The sequence below is a fragment of the Tinamus guttatus genome, unplaced genomic scaffold (genome assembly GCF_059628265.1).
Source record: "Tinamus guttatus ecotype Peru unplaced genomic scaffold, ASM5962826v1 Tinamus_guttatus_pri_ptg000314l, whole genome shotgun sequence".
NCBI lineage: Eukaryota > Metazoa > Chordata > Aves > Tinamiformes > Tinamidae > Tinamus > Tinamus guttatus.
In genome coordinates, this window is record NW_028288848.1 from 2,899,066 (window position 1) to 2,918,300 (window position 19,235).

The following is a 19,235-nucleotide window of genomic DNA, read 5'->3' on the forward strand; positions in this document are numbered from 1 at the left end:
CCTCCCCTGATATGAGTGTGTGCTGATTCAGAAATTATTTTTTTTAAAAAGGGAGAAATTAACATCTGATAAAGTTTTCTAGTTTTTAAATAAAAGGTATTTTTAAAAACTCCCAGGATTAAAGACGGTACTTGAATTTCAGGTGACAGAATAGGTTTAAGTGCTAACCAGTTAGACAGTCTGAGTAATGCTTTACTAAATCATGTACATGAGCAAACACAACCTTCAAGAAGTCTGGACATGCACTTTCTCACACAACATTAGCAAAAGATGGACAAAACTGCAAGAAACCCTATAACCAAGAGAGGCACTGAAGCAAGTATTCTACAACACAAAACACTTTCTAAAAAGGGAATATGAATTTGAAAGTCTCCAACAGCATCTGACAAATAAGTGCCCATTACATAACTCTGTGGCCCAACTTTACATGCAGCATTTCCTTCACTGCATTTATATTATAGACAATTTAATTTAGGAAGTTAAGCAGTCCAGGGACATAACTTCAATAGTTTTATACTATTTATATTAAAAGAAAACATTTTTGCAGCCAAGAATCACAAGTGAACTTTCTAACGTCGCAGATTTAAATGCAGTATGTGATCAAAATCTGAGTCACATTGGCAATTATTCCTTCATTATTTAATAAATCCCTAGTCTGCTCTACACCTGAACAGATTTTCTTAACACTATTTAGTCTACAGGACAATAATTTAACTTCTATTAAATCATGGCATGATTCTGTATAGAGCATACCATACTCTATATCTGTCTTTACAGAGCCGGTGTATATGCACATATTCATATGTATACAAGCACAGACACATACCAAACTGATAATATTTTGTCTATGGGACGGCCATAAAGGTTATGATTTTCAACCAAACTAAAGATTGTCACACTTAAAAATAATTTAGAGGGATATTTGAAAGATAACAGCTCATCAAGGGGTTCATAACATTTTTAACATATTTTTCAGGGAACCTGTTTATTCAACCCTGTTTAATCATAGACATGCTAAAAATTTATTTATCCATCTTGTCTATGATTTCACACACACACACATATATATATATAGCATACATATATGCATGTATGCATGTGTATAAAATACATACATATATATATATGTATGATTGTGTATATATATATATATATATATGTATGTATTTTATACACATGCATATACACACACTCACTGTGGTCAGGATGAAGTTCTTGCCATTCACATTTTAGCCGAGTAGGCCAAATCAAATTTGTATGTGTGTATAAGCCTGCATTTGTCCAACTGAATGTCATTAAGCACCAAATACAATCTAGAAACCTCACCAGTTAATAATTCAGTTCCTGGGAAATGCAGAAGTCTGTTATGTCAGGATGTAAAACTGTCTTGAATGATCAAGCTGTCAAAAACTGGATTTATATGGATCTGGATATAAATTCAAATACGTGTATATATATATGGATTTATATGCACCTACTCCCAATCCACACATTTAACATCTAAACTTCAGGTTAAGACGAACTTTTCAATTTTTCCTGTAGCAGAACATCTCTCACACTGCTTTCATTCAATTTTCTTGAAACACCAAGAAATCGTTTGCCTCAAAACCTTGATTCCTAAAACAAGGTTCAGGAGTATCTGGCATTGCAACAACCAAAAGTACAAAGATAGTTTGAAAAAATATCCTGATTTTAATATCATAATGAATTAAAACATAGCTTTTTTTATTCCTGTAAGTGTAATGAAAAGAATCCTTTGTTTGTTTTTAAGCAAGTGCATCGAGCCCTACTTTGGTAGCCAACTTCTCCCCCAGGATTTTTGTGAGAAAGGGTCAACTCCGATCATACAGTCATTAACCGTGTACCTTAACGACGTGAAATATTAACAATTTTCATCCTGTCAACTCTTATAAAAACGGGGCTGAAGAGCAGACAGAGAATGAGATCAAGATAATGTAAAACACAAGGGGTTGCCACCTTTGCTTTAAGGAACCATTAATCAAACCACCTTCTCCTAGTAACCTGAGGGCACCAATTATGAATTTAGCAGTAAATTCAAAAATTAGATTACCGTCTTGGAACTACACATTTCAGCATCTTCATATTTTAACACCTTAATGCTGAGAAAGGCTAACTTCAGGCAGAACTGTAAGAAATCAGCCTTTTATAAACTAAAGTCTAAACTGGAAGCTACAGTAGATGGAGGGAGGAGAAGACAGCATGTGAGAGAGAAAGAAAAGGACATTACTTAGTAAAATCCAGTGACATCTACAATAGTTTTACAGCACATTTAAGCCCTCTAAAGTTTTATATCTCCACCTGCCTTCCATTTAAACTTACTCCTTGTTAAGGAAAAGACGTAAGAAAACAGAGTACAATGCCGGAAAGAACTAGATCAAGGCAATACATATATAATTAAGCATGCCTGAAAGCCAGAAATATTATATCCCAAACTTCTGCACGCGAAATAGATTTCTCATGGCATCAGTTGATTGAATTTTGCTCAAAACATACAGTCCTCCAAGTCGCACTACCCCAGCAACAACTGCGATGAGTACGAAGTGGAGAGCTCTTCAGTACACGGGGGCAACGCGACCACTTCTACAGCTCCTGTCTTCCCCAGAGAGATCAGCTGGCCCTGCAAGTGCAGCAAGAGTGTACATTTCCCTGAAGCATCTTCGGCCTTGTAAGGAACCACAGAAGTCAAGATAAAACTGAATGTCCACTACTTACAGTGTTTCTCTTGAGCTATTAACATCTATGCACAAATGAAAAAGGTGCCTCTTTTTTAATAGATCGGTTTAATACTGAAACAGAGAGGATGAAGTTAAAAAAAAAAAAAAAAAAAAAAAAGAATACTCAGGATACTGAACTGAATATTTTGAAGCAAGTGCCCCAGCTGTGGGGAAAAGTGCATTTAGTTCAGCAGCAAAACAGCACAGTGTGAAGATATTGTGCTTGGACACAGAAGTTCCATAATGGAAGGAGGTACAAGGCAAGTCAAGATATAAAACCAAAGTACATTGTTAACCAACCTTAAAACTTACATATATTGCAGTGTTTAAAAGTAAGACACATTCATTTATTGTACAGAACTATAAGTAATCCTTAAAACTTCCCATGGTAGTTTATGACTCAACATTGTAATAAAAATGTACATATATTATTTCCTTGCCACTTAGCTGTACTGTCAGACCTTATGGAATTGTTACTTCACAAAATGAAAACTGCTCTTCACTGAGAATACTCCACATTTTTACCAATCTGAAAAGGTTTACTTGTGCTAGAAAAGACCATCCACAAAAGGCTCAGTTCAGATATGTTATGCCTGCAACTGATAACTCAGGGAAGCGAGACTTAAAAGAATTCAAGCTTTTTTTTTTTTTCCTTTTTTTTTTCTCCTTTCTTTTGTTTTGACTGCATCCTTTTCACCTGCTAGTTGTTCTGATGAGTGTGGTTTTAGTACATGAACCGGTTGATAAAATTTCATCAGCAGAGGCATATAAATTCTAGATATGATTAAAACAGAGCAAATCAAAATAAAACAAACTCCAGTGATTTACTCTGACTGTAAACAATATAAAAAACATCATTTGCTTCAAATCTCAAAATAAGTTAAAAGAAAATCCCAACCTCAGGACACATCACCCTTTCAGGTTTTGACACAAAAAAAGAGGGAGGATAACAGAAAAGTTCATTATATAAAGGTTATACATTTCTCTTAACTGAAAGTAAATCTAAGCAAAACTATTTTTGTCCCTTAAATTTAAAATTTTGAGTTCATTGGCAATTGCTTTAAATGAACTGGTATTTCCAGATTACTCAGACAACTTCCATCAAATTCAGCAAAGAAAACTTACACAAGCATTTTTACAGAATTAAAAAAAAAATCTAAATGGCTATGATTCCTCTATTAGCAGAAACACATAATGCAGTCTTAAATTTGCCTTTTTATATTATTTATATACTTTATATATATATAATATAATATAAGCTACATATTATATTATATATATATGCAGACAATTACAACATTAATGCAGTTGGTATTTTGAACAGTGTATTGGACAATCCGATTAGCATCAGACCATGGCACGATATGGTCCCTGCATTTTTAGGAACTGGATGATAAAGGAGGGTCCTCCTGCAACAATCTGAGGTGGAAGGTGGCTGAGCGGGCAGTTCTCAATACTCATTATTGACAGTTTGCTGCAAAGAGCCAGCTCAAAGGGAAGGCTGTGCAGATTGGGGTTGTCATTCAAATACAGTTCTTCCAGATTCTCCAGTGTACCTGGTCAAAACAAATTAAAGAAACAATCTTATTGGTTCACAAGGCGTACATCTTTAAGACTGAAACTTGAAAGAATAAGTCTGTTCTGCTTGGAGATTTTTTATTGTACAGAATCTATGTTCAGTGACTCATCTATTTCCAAGCACAGCAACTTTAGAACTACATTTGTATTAATTTTCTGTAAAAATGTCCACTAAAACTCTCCTTTAGATAACAGCTGAGAGCACACAGAATAACAGAGCTGAGAGGGATTAAATCTCAATTGTTCAGTCTAGCCCTCTGCAATTGCAGGCCACATTGAATATCGAATTGGAAGAGCCTAGACAATATTTATACACAGTTTCAATATACTTTTTGTGTTAATTCGAACCAAAACATTAGAGACCTAAAGATATAACTGTAAGGTGCCACAGGAAGAAATGGGAAGGTCTACACAGCAGTGAATTTATTAAAAAGATCAAACCTGGGTGAAAAAAATTCTCCTGATTTCAAACTTGATGATTTCTCCTTACTACAGGTACTGTAACAGATTAATCAGAAGCTGGAAAACAGAGTAATTTCCTCTTTCTTAAGATTTCTAGTCCTCCACACAATTAAATATCAAAATAAATCCCTATCTTTGAAATACACTCCAAATATGCAAGTCCTTTTTTCACAACATTCCCCTTTTTTTTTTTGTAAATCATAAACACCTATAACCTAATATATTAAGTTATTATTTCCTCTTCCACAAGAAAAAGAGCAGTCAGAGCTCAAGACATGGAAAATGAGCAAGAGGGAAAGTATATAAAAGAAATAATGGGAGATAGCTGATAATTTCAGACAAAGCATGCACTCTGGAAACAGCCAACTGTCCAGCAATATTAAGAATATCTGTTGTAATAACCAAATAATACACTTGTAATAGTATTTCTAAGATACTGACTTAAATTCTTCAGGTAGTTTACAAAGCTTCAGAGCTCCCTCTGGTAATTTATGAACTAAATTATAAGGGCAGCTTCATACTGAGGTTGTTTAATGTCCTTCTCACACTGAAACCTCTTCATGACAAACAGAAGCTGTAACGGCTCTTCCTGGAGATGCTGAGACACACAGACCATGTCCCAGCTTCCCCCGTCAGCACATTCCTATGTTTCTGACCATATCTGCTTTGTGTTGGTTCTCTCATTGCTTTTTGCCTCTATAAAAAAAAAACCTTAATCCCAAGACACTTTGACACTATAACTTTAGTACTCAGAATCATGCTCTGGAGATGCTTGCAACTGACTGTTCAGAAGCTTGTCCTCTCAGTTTTTGGTGCTCTGAATCCTGCTTATTCTGGGTGTCTCAAGTAGACGGAAAGAATCCTACTCATCTCTTTCCTTCTGTAAATCTCCTTCTCTTCTCATTAAGATGAAAAACCATATGATGCTTTAAGAACAGAAGTATTTGCAAGACTATCAGGAAAAATGTTTGTTTCAGCTGTCTATACTCCTTACACAAGGCTTTTTCTTTCCTTTCTTACACTGAACTTTTTGCAAGAATGTTCAAGAATAGACAATCTTGTAGAAGAATCCAGACTCTCACCATTCCAAGCTAATGTGCATTTGGCAATTTTTTACATGAAACACTGCAAAAAAGATAGATCATTCATTTCATGACAGTTCATCATGATGATAAAGATCATACACTACGGTGCTGTTGCTGTGGCACACATTTCATATCAGGTTCTGGAAATTTCACATGAATTTTGTGGCCTCTATTTGCAAGCACAGTAGATGCCTATCTTGTGTGTCAGGAACCGCATGAAACCAGAAAAAAATAATCTTACCAATTTCCTCAGGAAGGTGTGTGAGGAGATTCTCTCCAAGCCCAAGGTGCGTTAGATTGGTAAGGTGACCAATACCTCTGGGAAGGGTAGTCAACTGATTATTGGTCAGAACCAATTTCTAAGGGAAAAAGCACATTTTAAAAAAAAATAGCTTAACTTGTGTATTCATACAACAACAAATAGCAAGATCTGCAGCTGATAACTGATGGATTCTGGCCCTCGGTAATTGAGCAACAAATGTTCTACTCGTCTTCTACAACATTTCAGACCTCTATTAAGCACTACCAAACTTGAGAAGGGGGCAGCGCATGAAAAAAAGCACATAAAACAAGTGCCTTCCATCCTAAATATAAAAGCTTTTATGAACATTACTGAAATAAGAGGATATTCCTGCAATAGCACTGAACTCATGTCAGAACATGGTTGAGTTCCTTAAAACTTGTTCAAAATCAACTCATGAATCTGTAGAAGAAATGGTGGGGATAAACTCTGGAGAAAGCTGAGTGAGATTCTTAACTCTTGGTTTTTCATATATATATATATAGATAGATAGATACATGCATGTATATACGCCTTGAATAGTTTCCCTCATTAAACTACCTTATAATTAAATCAGCAAAGCATAAAAAAAAAAAGGACTTAAGATGTTTATCACTGCAATTATCGTTTCACCTGCAGATCCTTGAGGTAAGCTATTTCATTTGGCAAGGATTCCAGTTTGTTTTCCTCTAGATCTAACTCTCGGAGTTTCCGTAGATTTCCAATTCCATGGGGAAGTTTCTTTAGGAGATTGTTTGACAAGATAAGAACCTTAAAACAGAGACAGAATTTCAGTATTGCAAAGATTAAATAAGTCACAATCTTTTTATATTTTTCAAATAATCAAGAGCCTACAATCTATCTACAGAAGCAAAATGAAAAGATTAAAAAAATCAAGTCAGTGATTAACATAATTTTTATTAAAAAACAGTCTAAATTAGTGATACAAAAGCATAGCTTTATGATAGGATTCTTTCAAATACTATTTTGCATAATGATAAATGCAGAATAAAAACAACAGAACACCTTATTTCTTCAAATGACCACAGAAAAACATTTTTTCCTGCATCCCCATATCACTTTGTTATCCTTCCTTACATCTATCTATTTGTTTTGCTTGCTAAGTCTTCCTTGAATATCCTAATCCCGTCACATGTCCCTCTGGTTAGAAGCAGCAGCAAATAAATATACGGAGCAAAGGATCCCAGCAGAACACTGCACAGGTCGATCCTGACTTTCCTATCACTCTGCAGCCTCCACTGGAGTATCGGCCTTTCACACTTCTGCTCGTTTCCAAGTTGAATTATAAACATCCTAGATTCAGGAAATGGATCCCTACGCACACGTTACCCACATCCCCATGGAATCAACAAGAGCCTTGGAAGAAAAGCAGGCGAATAAGCAGCTATCATTTTTGCATCAAACTGTAGGAAATTATTGATTATTCAGAGCAGTCATACTGGGAACTCGCAATCTCAAATATGCCATTTGCTACTGTACTTTAGCAGATATTTCCCAGCGACTCACAAAGGCTCCAAAATTCCTTTAACAATGTGTCAGGGTCATCCAAAAAGTAGTTCCATGTCCCCGACTGTCTCTGCGGATGTTGCCTGAGGAAAAAGGACTCGGGCACAGGCAGGACCAGGCCAGAGTTTCCCCTGGGTCCAGCTGAATCCCTCCACAGCCTCTGCTGGGGCCACTTCCTTCAACTTTTTGAACCCCTTCATTTACACGCTGGTGTCTCCAGGCCTCAAACTGAGTTTGATCCAGTTCAATTGCAACACTAATTTTCTGTTGAGAAGATTCTCTTTCTATTTAGTTAAATATGGGTATATACAAAGAGAGGGATACATGCATACACACACACTTTGTGCACAGACACACACCGGAAGGCTAAAGAACACCGAAAAAGCTATTCACAGCAGTCATAAGCAGATGAAACTTGCCCATTCTAACAGCATACCTATTCATACTCTTTTGACATTTTTCCAAATATGACCCAAAATACCATAAATTAAACCCAACGGAAAAAAGTGCCTAGTTGCATGGATTCGCCTAATCATTTATATTTCACTTATACTCTTCTCACCTCAAGAGAAACAAGCCCAGATACGTCCTCGGGGATTTTTGTGAGCTGATTAGTAGCTAGGTTCAGTTCCACCATGCTTGTCCAAGTCCCGAAGTCCAAGGGGAGCGAGGTCAGCTGATTGTCCTGGGATTTAACACATCAAACATTTAGGACTTGCATTTACGAGAGGTCAACAAGGTAGCTGAGGGATTAAACAAACTGTTCATAAAATGAAGAACTGATAATAAAAATGTAGATAATTAAATAGGAAAATCTTTATAATTAGCCAAATATTTTTCAAATTCTTTAGAACATAAAGAGTTACAGAATGAAATCTGTCTTACCAAAGCGAATTGAAGTGAAATTAGAGGTATATAATTCTCAAGATTTCGGATGTCCCAAAGGACATTATTTTTGTCCTTTTTGAGTTGAATACAATTAAGATAAGAAAAAAATAATAATAAAAACAAACACACAAAACCCAAATAAACGCACTGAAAATTTACCGTGACTTGTAAAGGTGCTATCAGCAATACCAGAATCCCCAAAACATACAAAATTTGCTATAAAGAACAAACCAAAACAAAAGAAAACCTCCAAATCCTCTTTTGCCAATCCATAAAAAAGTAAGCTCGTGTACAGTTACAAAACACCACAAGTGTCAAAAACATTACTCAAGGTTTTGGCTACTTGGCTAGGCTGGGACACAGGGAACAGCCAGTAACGCTTCACAGACCAGGTCTGAAAATAACAGCTACACGTGGTTTAGAAAACAAAAATCCCCTGAAGCCACCAGTAAATACACCTTAATGGTCCGGAGCAAACACATCTGAAATGAGTCTGAACATCCTGCTGTTCACAATGTTGCTATGAAATTTGATTTTGACCAAACACTCTTAAAAAAAGCAGGTTATTCGAAGAACTGGTAAACACGCAGAATAACAGACAAGCATGTGCTAATAATGAAAACTAAGAAATCATTTATGCTAAAAATATTTTTTAAATGGGCTTGGTTACTGCTGAAACAGATTTTATTATCCTGTCTTTATCAGAGCCTAAAACAACTCCAGAGATGGATCATCACTTTCTGCTGGCTCCTCGCTATATGTGGCACATGCTGCAAGGCTCTTTTGGTGTGTGCTCTGCAACTACCACCAGAAGTCTCCAAACTTGGTTAGATTTGGAGGAATATGCAATAAATAAATAAAGCCTACAATGCACTTTACATAATTTTGTTTTTATCTAAACCACAAAAGTAGAGAAAGAAATCAGTCACACTCTGCACTCTTGGGACTTATCTGAACTCTGCAACTGGCTACGTTGCTCTCACTGTTCAAATGCAGGAAAATGTGTCACTTCTCAATGAACAAAGACAGAGACAGATCAACAACATTTCAACAGTACTTCTCAGAACTCATACGGAGATGCTTCTGTATGGGAGAGCAGCAGAGTCCATCTCAGCATCAACAATTTATTCCTTGGATAATCAAGATTGCCAGAACACCTGGAATAAGAAACTCAGCTCCTCACTGATGTTACAAACAGCAGTGTCCGTGTCTCACCTTCATGTTCAGCTTACTTAAAACTTTAGCTCTAGAGAAAATTCCAAAGGGGATTTTATTGATGCGGTTGTGCTCCATGTTGAGGGAGTAGATTGTGGAGAACTGGGACGGGCCGCCCACAGGGTAGGACTGGAAGCAGTTCCTGGCCAGTGTTAAACTAGTCAATTTGACAAGACTGGATAAAAGACCCTGCAGAGAGAAGAAAACCACTCAGGAACTTAGGACACACATCCTTTTCTTTCTGCATCTAGTTAGGAAAGCCTCCCCTCCCAGGTATCCCCAAAACACAAACAGTTGTAACGCATAAACCAGTGTTAAATTTGATAAAAGTTGTTAGCAACAATTTCCCCCTCATAACCATTAGACTTTATGCTATATCTCTCTTTTTCCTTATATACTGGTAGATGCATGAGAGCAAACATCTCGCATTTAGAAGCGCTACAGTTTGTCCAATGCCAACAGCTGCTCAGAGCTGAGAGCGCGGCTCACGCGAGCATCCATGGCACACGCTGCTTTTTCAAATGTGGGCTTGATTTCCTTTAGGAAACATCTACAGGGCCAAGTGAAAGAATAGGAGGGTTCAGAAGGGTTATCAGAAAACCAGATTTTTTCCCCTCTTTTCAAGCATATTCCTAAACAATATTCTTCTACTTCTCTTTTCAGTTTTTTCCCCCTAAGAAAATGCAAAGCAACAATCCTGGAGTTCAGTAAGATATCCAGGGTTACCCAATGACTCCACAGGCTCATTCCACATCTCCTAATTTTATTATCTTATAAAACCTAGACAGCAGGGACCTCTGGGTTTATCTGGCAGCTATGTGCCAAGCAAGTTGCTGAAGCTATGGAGATGAATAATGAGAGCTAAATTACTTTTGAAGCACCACCCTTGCTTATCATGGTGCCAACTAGCATTCAGCTCTATTTGCTCAAGTATCACAGAAATTAGAGATTTATGCATGGCATTATATGCCATAAATAATGCAACACCTGCAATCAGGAACAAGCTGTAACAGGATAATGATTCCAACCGTATTCTTAAAAGTCGCTATGTCTGGGTTACAAACTGGGTGCTATGTTCACCTTAAAAATTAATAGCCTGATTTTGAGGCTTTTACCAGGAAAGTTTTGGTTACTTTCCCTTTTCTAAACAGTTTACTAATATCACCATAAATAAAATGGATTAAGCAAGGTCTTATCTACATGTCATAGCTAAAACTTCGAAGAATTGAAATACAATTCTCAGGACATCTCAGCAAATATCAGTGAAGCAGTTTTCCCCCTAGGACCAAACAATAGATCTTTACAACAGCACTCATCATTAAAATCTAATCCTTAGCTAGTACAACCTTTGATTACGAAATCCTGCTTTTAGCTACTCTTTATTTAACTGATATTCTTCTTCCTAGAGTTAGGCGGTCTCTGAGCTCTGCTACAAACACACTCCAGTGCTCCAAATGGATGTTGGCATTTTTGAAACTCATTTTGAAATCTTCATCCATACAAAAATACACACAAAAAAGTTAGCTAATATACTCTAATAGCCTAGAGTAACCAAACACATGTCTGAAGGGAAGAAACAGAACTGTGGTAGTATTGAGAGCAATGCTCTTGTCATCTATGAGAACTGTGGCATCTATGAGAACTTTTCCCAGCCCAGCCTTCTAAGATAAAATATTTATTAGGCATTGTCAGCAGCTTCAGCTATGTTTTCAAATATAAGTTTATTCTGCAAATGTAACTCTCTGCATCATGGAAAAAAAAAAAGTTTCCTGTTAGACAGATTGCACTACTAAATTATCCCCTGCTGCAAGCAGCAGCTCAAGTGTTAAAATATTGTTGGCAAATATGTATGCAGAAGGCAGTGCAAGTCTCAAGGAGTTTTTTATTATGGTTGAATATATTTTAGAGCAAGTAGTCACCTCTCACAGTATCCATTTGTGATTACATTGCAGTTGCTTTTGTACCTTGGTGGGTTGGGCTACTTTAACTTTCCCTGTAAAAGCAGCCTGGTGTAGCTCTCACTCATTAGCTTTTTCTTAAATGACAGTTTTACCTGAACGCTATCATGTCTGTTCAGTAATTTATCTGAAGGAAAGTAGTGACTGCACTTGGTTGCTATGAATGTTTAACTCCAGATGCATTTAGCTTTTTTTCCCCCTCTCTATGCATAGTTTTCTAGATTCCTCATTACATACATTTATTTAATTAGCAATATATACACAACTCTTATTTTGAATGGGATTGGAACGCTTAAAAAAATGCAGTAAAAAGATTTATCTCTATATGTTTAGCACCAATTCGTCCCAAGAAACTGCACACAAACAAAAAAGGTAGATACAATCCAGCAATCTACAGATTTTCAAGGTTGCAGATATCTAAACTTTTCTTTTTTGGCTTGTTTGTTTTTTAACGCTCTGTAACCAATTACTCTGGCCTCCCAGCAATGTGAAATTGGAGACTACAGGGGCATTTTGGAAAATTATAGCACAGGAGTATAGAAAAAGGTAAAAACACACCGGCGACTAGGACTTTCTGTCCGCACTCAGTCCAGGAAACGTGTCACTTCTGTAGACTCAAGAAGTGGCTCTAAAGCTCCTTTCTCCTAAACTGTGCTTGAAGCAAAGGAGAAGTGAACATGACAATCAAGTGCAGCCATAACAAAAAGGGGAAAAGTGAGAGAACTGCTCTTTGCCTGATCCTCGCAGTGGTGCTTGGAAATGCAAAACGTAGTCCTATTTTTTTTTCTCCCTCTTAACTGATGGATTGATGTGCCAACAAATTGCGAGACCACACTGGTGTCAACAGCATACTTTTTTTTACATTAAAATCAGAATGCTAAGGCCAAGTAGCTATGACACAGCATTCCTTAGGGTTACAATGCAAAATAAGGTGCTTTTTCATGGCCCAATCCCTCTGCTAAACCACCTTCCCTCCCACCTCAGTCCCCTGCACCTCTCACCTCGGGTAGACTAGAAATGTTGTTGTTCTCCAAGTTCAGCTCGTCAAGTTCGCTGCATTTCGCTAAGGACTTCGGAATTGCCGACAGCCTGTTGTACCTTAGGCCAAGACGGCTTAGACTGGATAGGTTTCCTACAAAGAAAAAACAGTTATTAACACATCATTAATACATCATCAGACTAACACTAAGGAACAGGAGGAAATCTGATTTATGAATCTTCTGCTGCCTCACTGTGCAAAAGCGAATAAGAAACACAAATCCTCTGCGCCTCAAGTTTTTCAAACCAGGGACCTGTCACCCCAAAGCAGGATAATCACAGTGTTCACAGCATTTTCTAACACTCAGGTGCAACACACAATAGTTTATAGTGCATATTACATATGCTCCCTAAGATTGGCACAGTACGGTGAGGAAGCAAGGCCTACATCCTACTGTAGATGTTCTTCTATCCTTACCCTCCTACCAACAAGTAACTCTTTATCGTTGTCCAGATGTCCCCTAAAATAACTATTTTTTAATTACAGATATCATTAGTCATGGCATGACTCACAGTACCAAAACTTGGGCATGCTTTACAGAGTTCAGGTTCTGGCAAAACAATTTCCTCTACAGGGACAGAAAAACCTTTTACTATCCTCCAAAAGCAACACAGTCTTCAAAAAGAGATAGAAAAAAACCATATTCTTCCAAGTTTTCTGAATGACACCAAAGGAAAAGTCTGGAGGAAATCCACAAAAATCTGGACAATAGCACACTTAAAAATATTTCTCAATATTGCCAGGCCGACAGTCCCAGTTGACATATATTTCTGCTGGGGGGGAAAAAAAAATCCCTGCAAAACTTGCAACTTGAAAATTTCCCATCTGAAACTGCCTTTAGCCATAGCCTGTAAACACTTAGCGAGTGCTCAGGACTAAAATCAACTGCTGTGCATGTCTTTGAACTATATGGTACCAAGGGCATTTGGGACTCCTCTACAATAATAAGACCTTGAACTTCACTGAGAAGTCAGCTGGCAAACATATCAAGAGCAGTGCTAAGTCTTCTGCCTTGTCCACATGATCAGAAAACATGTCCATGCACACACATACATGGCACTAGTGGGAGCTTTTGAACAGGTTCACACAATTAGGCCCTTGCAAATATTCACCATTTCATACTCCTTTTGACAGCCACTAGCAGGACAACACATTGATTCTGCGTATTTGAATACTGAAAGGAGGAAGAAAAAGGGACAGGAAATGTAACGAACGACAGCAAGAATACACAGAAGCTACTTAAATAAAAGATAAAGGGAGATCTGCATGTGCAGTCTGGCTAATCGCAGTTTACTCACTAGATGACTGGCAGACAAACGCTACACAAGTATGTATGGATGTGTATCCATACACAGCATCCTTCACTACTGAAACCCTGAAGGAGCCACTGATGCCCATTCTCCATGGGGCACCCGAGGGGACGCAGCCCGAGCGGAGCCACGCGCAGGCCAGGCCAGCGCCCTGCCGCGTCGTGCGTGCGCAGCTGGGCTCCGACCAGCACCACGGCCCTTCAGAAAAACAGCACAGAGCCAAACTGGGCTGGAATTTTCCAGGCCAGAACACCCACTGTCCCCGAGGCATTGCCAGAAAGCAGGTGTAAAAGCTTCTCAAGAAAATTTTATCCATGTTCCTCCATTGGAGCAAACTTTGTCCTATGTGGGAAAGGTGCCACAGGGATGGCAGAGGATACACCTGCGTGTGCTGCACCCTTTGCGACTGCTTTACACCCCACAGCAATAAACAGCCGCAAATGCAGCAGTCTAAAGTCTGCAGCTGTAAATTGTTTTTTTTAAGTGAAATTCACCCAGGAATCCAGAACTGGAGCTCCCGTGTGCACACAGTCCAGCCCTGTGTTATCACAGGCGATATACACTGCGAAATTGCTTCCACTGGTGAGATTTAAGCCATGGCTTCAGCAGCAGCGGTGCCTCTATGGCTGCTCCAGGAACAGCTGTCCTGAAATCCAACCAATCTGGGCAGCAGGGGTTGCTTGATAATTCCAACCCTGAATTTATTTAGGTCTAATTCATTGTCATTTATTCTTCTGCCAATGTTAAACTTAAGCATCTTTTTGACCTCAAAGTTTATATTCATCCATCACTGTGAACGTATCCCAGGGAGCAACTGCATGCTTTATCACCTTTTATTTTGATAAGCTGCTTTTAGGGTGCTCCTCTCAAAGCGAAACATGATCCTTATAGCTCTTCCCTGTGCTCAGCCTTTTTTTGCTTGTTTGTTTTTCCCCTTAAGAAAAAAACAGGAGAGGACAGAATTTTGAGGGGGAGGGCACATTTAGTGTCCAGGTCCAGCAATGTTCAGACTTGCCCCCGCTCTCCTGCAAACATCTCCCCATCCTTCCCTGCAGCACAGAACTGTGCGGCAGCTCGGCCCGCTCATCAGGCCTCTGCTGACCCTCCACGGGACGCTATATTCTCTGACATCCAAGGGAGAAACTCCAGTTTATCAAAGAAATTACTTCAAGTTCCCATCAGCAGATCTTGCACATTTGTAGAAACAAAAGTGACCCCACTCACAGGTCTCTGATCTCAAGATGATCATCTGGTTCTCTTGCACATTCTGTCTACACACGCACACCTTTTTTTCAGTATCATCAGCAAGTATCCCTTCGAGGTGCTCACTTTGGTGTCCAAAGCATTTATGAAATTCTTACCGAGAGCGCTTTCAGAATCAGGAAGAGGATGAGGAAGAACTCGGCTATAACCTCGCTCAGGCCTGCACTCCCCCGTGCCGCACAACCTGCCTCTCGCTGCCTCAGCCAGCGCCTCACTCGCTCCCCAAGCCCAGCGCGAATCCCCAGTACCTACTGATTCCAATCCAGCACCACATGGAGCCCTCGGCTCACACACTGTCAGTCTGCCCTCCAACAGCAGGTTTGCAGCTGTTGTTTCAGTCCCCGTTTCCTACACACACAGTGTATTAACCCCCATCAGGCGGCCTCACTCCTCCCAGAGTGACGCCTCTCCTCCAAACACCTTCGAGGCAACGCGAGGACAAGTCTGCAAGCACCTCACTGCTCTCTCTCACATATCTTTCTCTCAGGGTTAGCTCTCTAATTTGCACAGAAAATAATTACAAAAATACTTGTAAGAATGCAAATCATGCAAAATACTAAAAAAATACACTAAATCCTGTTATCACCAATGGGACTCTATATAAGTTAAGTTCTTCAAAAGTTCTCAAAAATATTAGTCAAATAAAAAATGGATGTTTGACAAACCCAGTAAGACGGGAAGAATGGAAAGGCATCAGAAAACCATGCTTACAAAAAAAACACTTGATTTTTAGAAAGATTACCTGAGGTGGTTCTCTAATTAGGAGCAATAAATCAGTTTCTCAAATCCATCTACTTTAACATCAGGATGAGCTCCTTTTTTCTTAAGTATACCAGAAACACACGGATCAATGCAAAACGTGTTCACGAGAGCAAATCCTTTCCACAGGGAACATTCAAACATTAAGCAGACTCATAAGAGCTACGCATATCAAAACCCTTCCCTTCAGATTACAATCAAAAGTTTGCATAAACTTCAGCATGCAGCAGGGAACTACAGCAGCTTACTACAAACAACAGAGCTCTACTTCAGAGTCTCTAATTTTTATAAATATTCTTGGATTTTGATTTGATTAAACTTTGCATGTTACAAGCAGGTATTAAAGAACCTACTTATCATTACTACACATTTCATATTTCCTAGAGCACAGTTCACTAAGGGATCACTTTCTAAGGAAGATAAATTGCTGTTTCTCATACAGAAGGTATCCAATGCCATTTCTAACAGACAGAAAACAAGATACGTCCAGAAATAATCTAATCCAAATTTCATGCCATTTTTCAAAAAAACAACATACATCCCAGTAAATTTAATATAGCACATTATTTAATCTTAACCTGCATCCTACAAGTAAAGATAGTGTTGTCACTATCCAGCATTGCTGCAGCGAAAAATCACTGGTCAGGCAAGATCTGAAATCTTTACCCAAGTGACCTGGGGGAAACGCCTTCCTAAACCAAAGCTTTTAGATTTGTAAGGGTCTAAACCAGCTTTTACAAATCAATCATCTAAGAGCAGGCAAATCCTCTCTGTAACTTGCATGGCTGGAATATCCCATTTAATATCCTCTGGTTAATCTCTGGAGTGTCAGGAAGAGTCGGGAGGAGACGGGGGAACTCAGGGAAACTGCAGGAGGGGAGGGAATCCCTCGTGACCAGCGCCACGAACCACCAAGGCCAGCGTGTGACATGCAACGACACACAGATGCAGGAAGTTTAAGTTTGTGTGCAACACAAATAGAGCTTTACTTATGAACTCTAGATTTTATTGATGTTAACAGCTAGATGTTTTTCACGTATTTTAATTTTTCTTTGCAGCCACCAATCCCTCCTTGATACACCAGGCTAGCGCTGGAAGCAGATTCGGGCTCACAAATTACAAGATCAGGCAGCTCTACCACTCATGTCCTGTTCAGACCCAAGCACATTATCCTTCTCAGTCGAAGCCTAAAAAAAAATCTCTAAAAGGACAGGTTAATTTTAAATCTATTAAAAAACAGCAACTAATATCACTTCCTTCAAAATGAATCTCTAGCACCTTTGTAGGTTTAAATACCATCTGAAGAGAACAAGGCAATTCCTCTCTAGCTTCAATCTAACAGGATTCCTAATAATTCATCTCTGTTTCAAGCAGATTCAGGTTTCCCTTGTTATTCCAGGATTAAGACTAAAGCATAGCTTTCAGCACTTACTTATTTTTCAGCTCTGATTCAACACCCTAATCATCACAACCTGCATTCCTAAGAAAGATACATGCAAGGTGCTGGCAAACACTGAGTGACAGAGGTTCCTCTACACACAGTGCCCACATCAGGCTATGGAGCACACAGTCATAGTGACACATTTCTGAAACCACCTCTGAACTATGAAAAATTAACTTCATTTAATACATTTCATCAAAATGCCTAACACACCTGCTTGTCTCCCTTCTGATGTGTTCCTTTGAATCCCTCTTCTCACTGGAAGAAAATAAGATTAGGGACTTCTTTTTCTTTCTAGTGCATATAAATCATTCTGAAAACACAAAGCTTGAGTTATATTTGGTCTAAACTTAGAGGTCTCCATATCTAAATACTGTGTGATGGTATATACATTCTTTAAAATAAACAGTCACCATCCTAATCCTACCATAAGGAATGTATATACAGACAAAATAGGAAAATGCACAAAATTGTTCCACACACAAAAAAATCCAATAAGTGAACAGAGTGTTAATAATCCAAGAGAAGCTAAATTTTTACAGAAAAATACTACATAACTATGTAATGTTGGATATGGGATTTATTTTAAGACAATAACAGAAAATCATAATTAGTTTTCATTTCTAAAGTGAAAATGATACAAAAATCATTAAAAACTGCACACCACAAAGGAGTCAAAAGCAACAGGGACTTTTATTTCAGATTTTCGATTAAATCATTAAGTTTTACTCAATCATTAAGTTTTACTCGATTCATATTTCCTAAGACAAAGCCACTGAAGTTTATTTCATTGTATTTTTCATTGGTAGACGTATCTTCATTTTGAATGGAATATTAAAACGTTTTTTTAGTGAAACTAAGATTCATATCACTGTAATTCCCCAAAGAAGAATTTGCCACTATTTGGGAAAGTATATCGCAGAAAAATAGTAAATATTTCTTACTGATAGATGTGCGTAATTTTGAAGTCTGCCCAGCTATATAGTGCGAGCATATAAAAGTATGCAACACATCAACATATACGTATAATTTTTTAGCTAGCTAAGGAAAGTAAGAGCAATTGCACTCAAACTATAGATCTATCTAGGCAAATATCTTTTCTCTGGAAAAAAATGCCCAACAGGACATTCCAAGAGAAAAATCTAAGAGGAGGAAAGCACATGGTGCAACTTCCTCAAGAGCCTGGGAGCATTCAGCAACACGCAGCTCCTACGTTTAGCAGCAACAGATACCGACTTTTCTTCTGCAAAACTGTCAGGTTGCCCTGTGGGCTTTCAGCATCTACAGCAACCCGCGTGGACACTGACACCCAAGCGATACCTTCGCCCTGCATGAAACGCATCCTGCTCTGCGGCTGGCACCTCGCAGCTTTGCTTCGGAGCCACCCGTTTGTCCCGATCACAGCTGTGGACACCTGCTTCAATTTTAAGAACACCAACAGTGCCCTGGAACCTGGCACACGCTGGGCTCCATTAGAAGGGCCACGAATCAGAAGTTTCAGCCCCGGGCTGGACACGGCCAGAGCAGGACCCTGCAGCCTACAAGGCTGCTGCTCTGCTCAGACACCAGCCCCTTGGGCACGTTTTCCAGAATAAAACTTCTCCCAGAGGCGATCCCTTTTAGATGGGTTTGTTAAGCCTGGTATACTTAAAATTCCATTTTTAAGTGTTTCCCCTTCTCTACAGGGGCAACATT

At 38.7% G+C, this 19,235-nt stretch overlaps 1 protein-coding gene across 1 annotated transcript in view; it reads right to left on the bottom strand.

Moving 5' to 3' along the window:
* Positions 1 to 2,871: 2,871 nt before the first annotated feature.
* SHOC2 (SHOC2 leucine rich repeat scaffold protein) overlaps positions 2,872 to 19,235 on the bottom strand; it is a 53,390-nt gene continuing 37,026 nt past the window's right edge. The window contains exons 4-9 of the mRNA XM_088528623.1: positions 12,730 to 12,860; positions 9,771 to 9,959; positions 8,230 to 8,352; positions 6,774 to 6,911; positions 6,102 to 6,219; positions 2,872 to 4,291 (exon numbers count right to left, since the gene is read on the bottom strand). Of these exons, the coding sequence (XP_088384749.1) occupies positions 4,083 to 4,291; positions 6,102 to 6,219; positions 6,774 to 6,911; positions 8,230 to 8,352; positions 9,771 to 9,959; positions 12,730 to 12,860 (908 nt within the window). The 3' untranslated portion in view covers positions 2,872 to 4,082. The remainder of the gene's footprint in view (positions 4,292 to 6,101; positions 6,220 to 6,773; positions 6,912 to 8,229; positions 8,353 to 9,770; positions 9,960 to 12,729; positions 12,861 to 19,235) is intronic.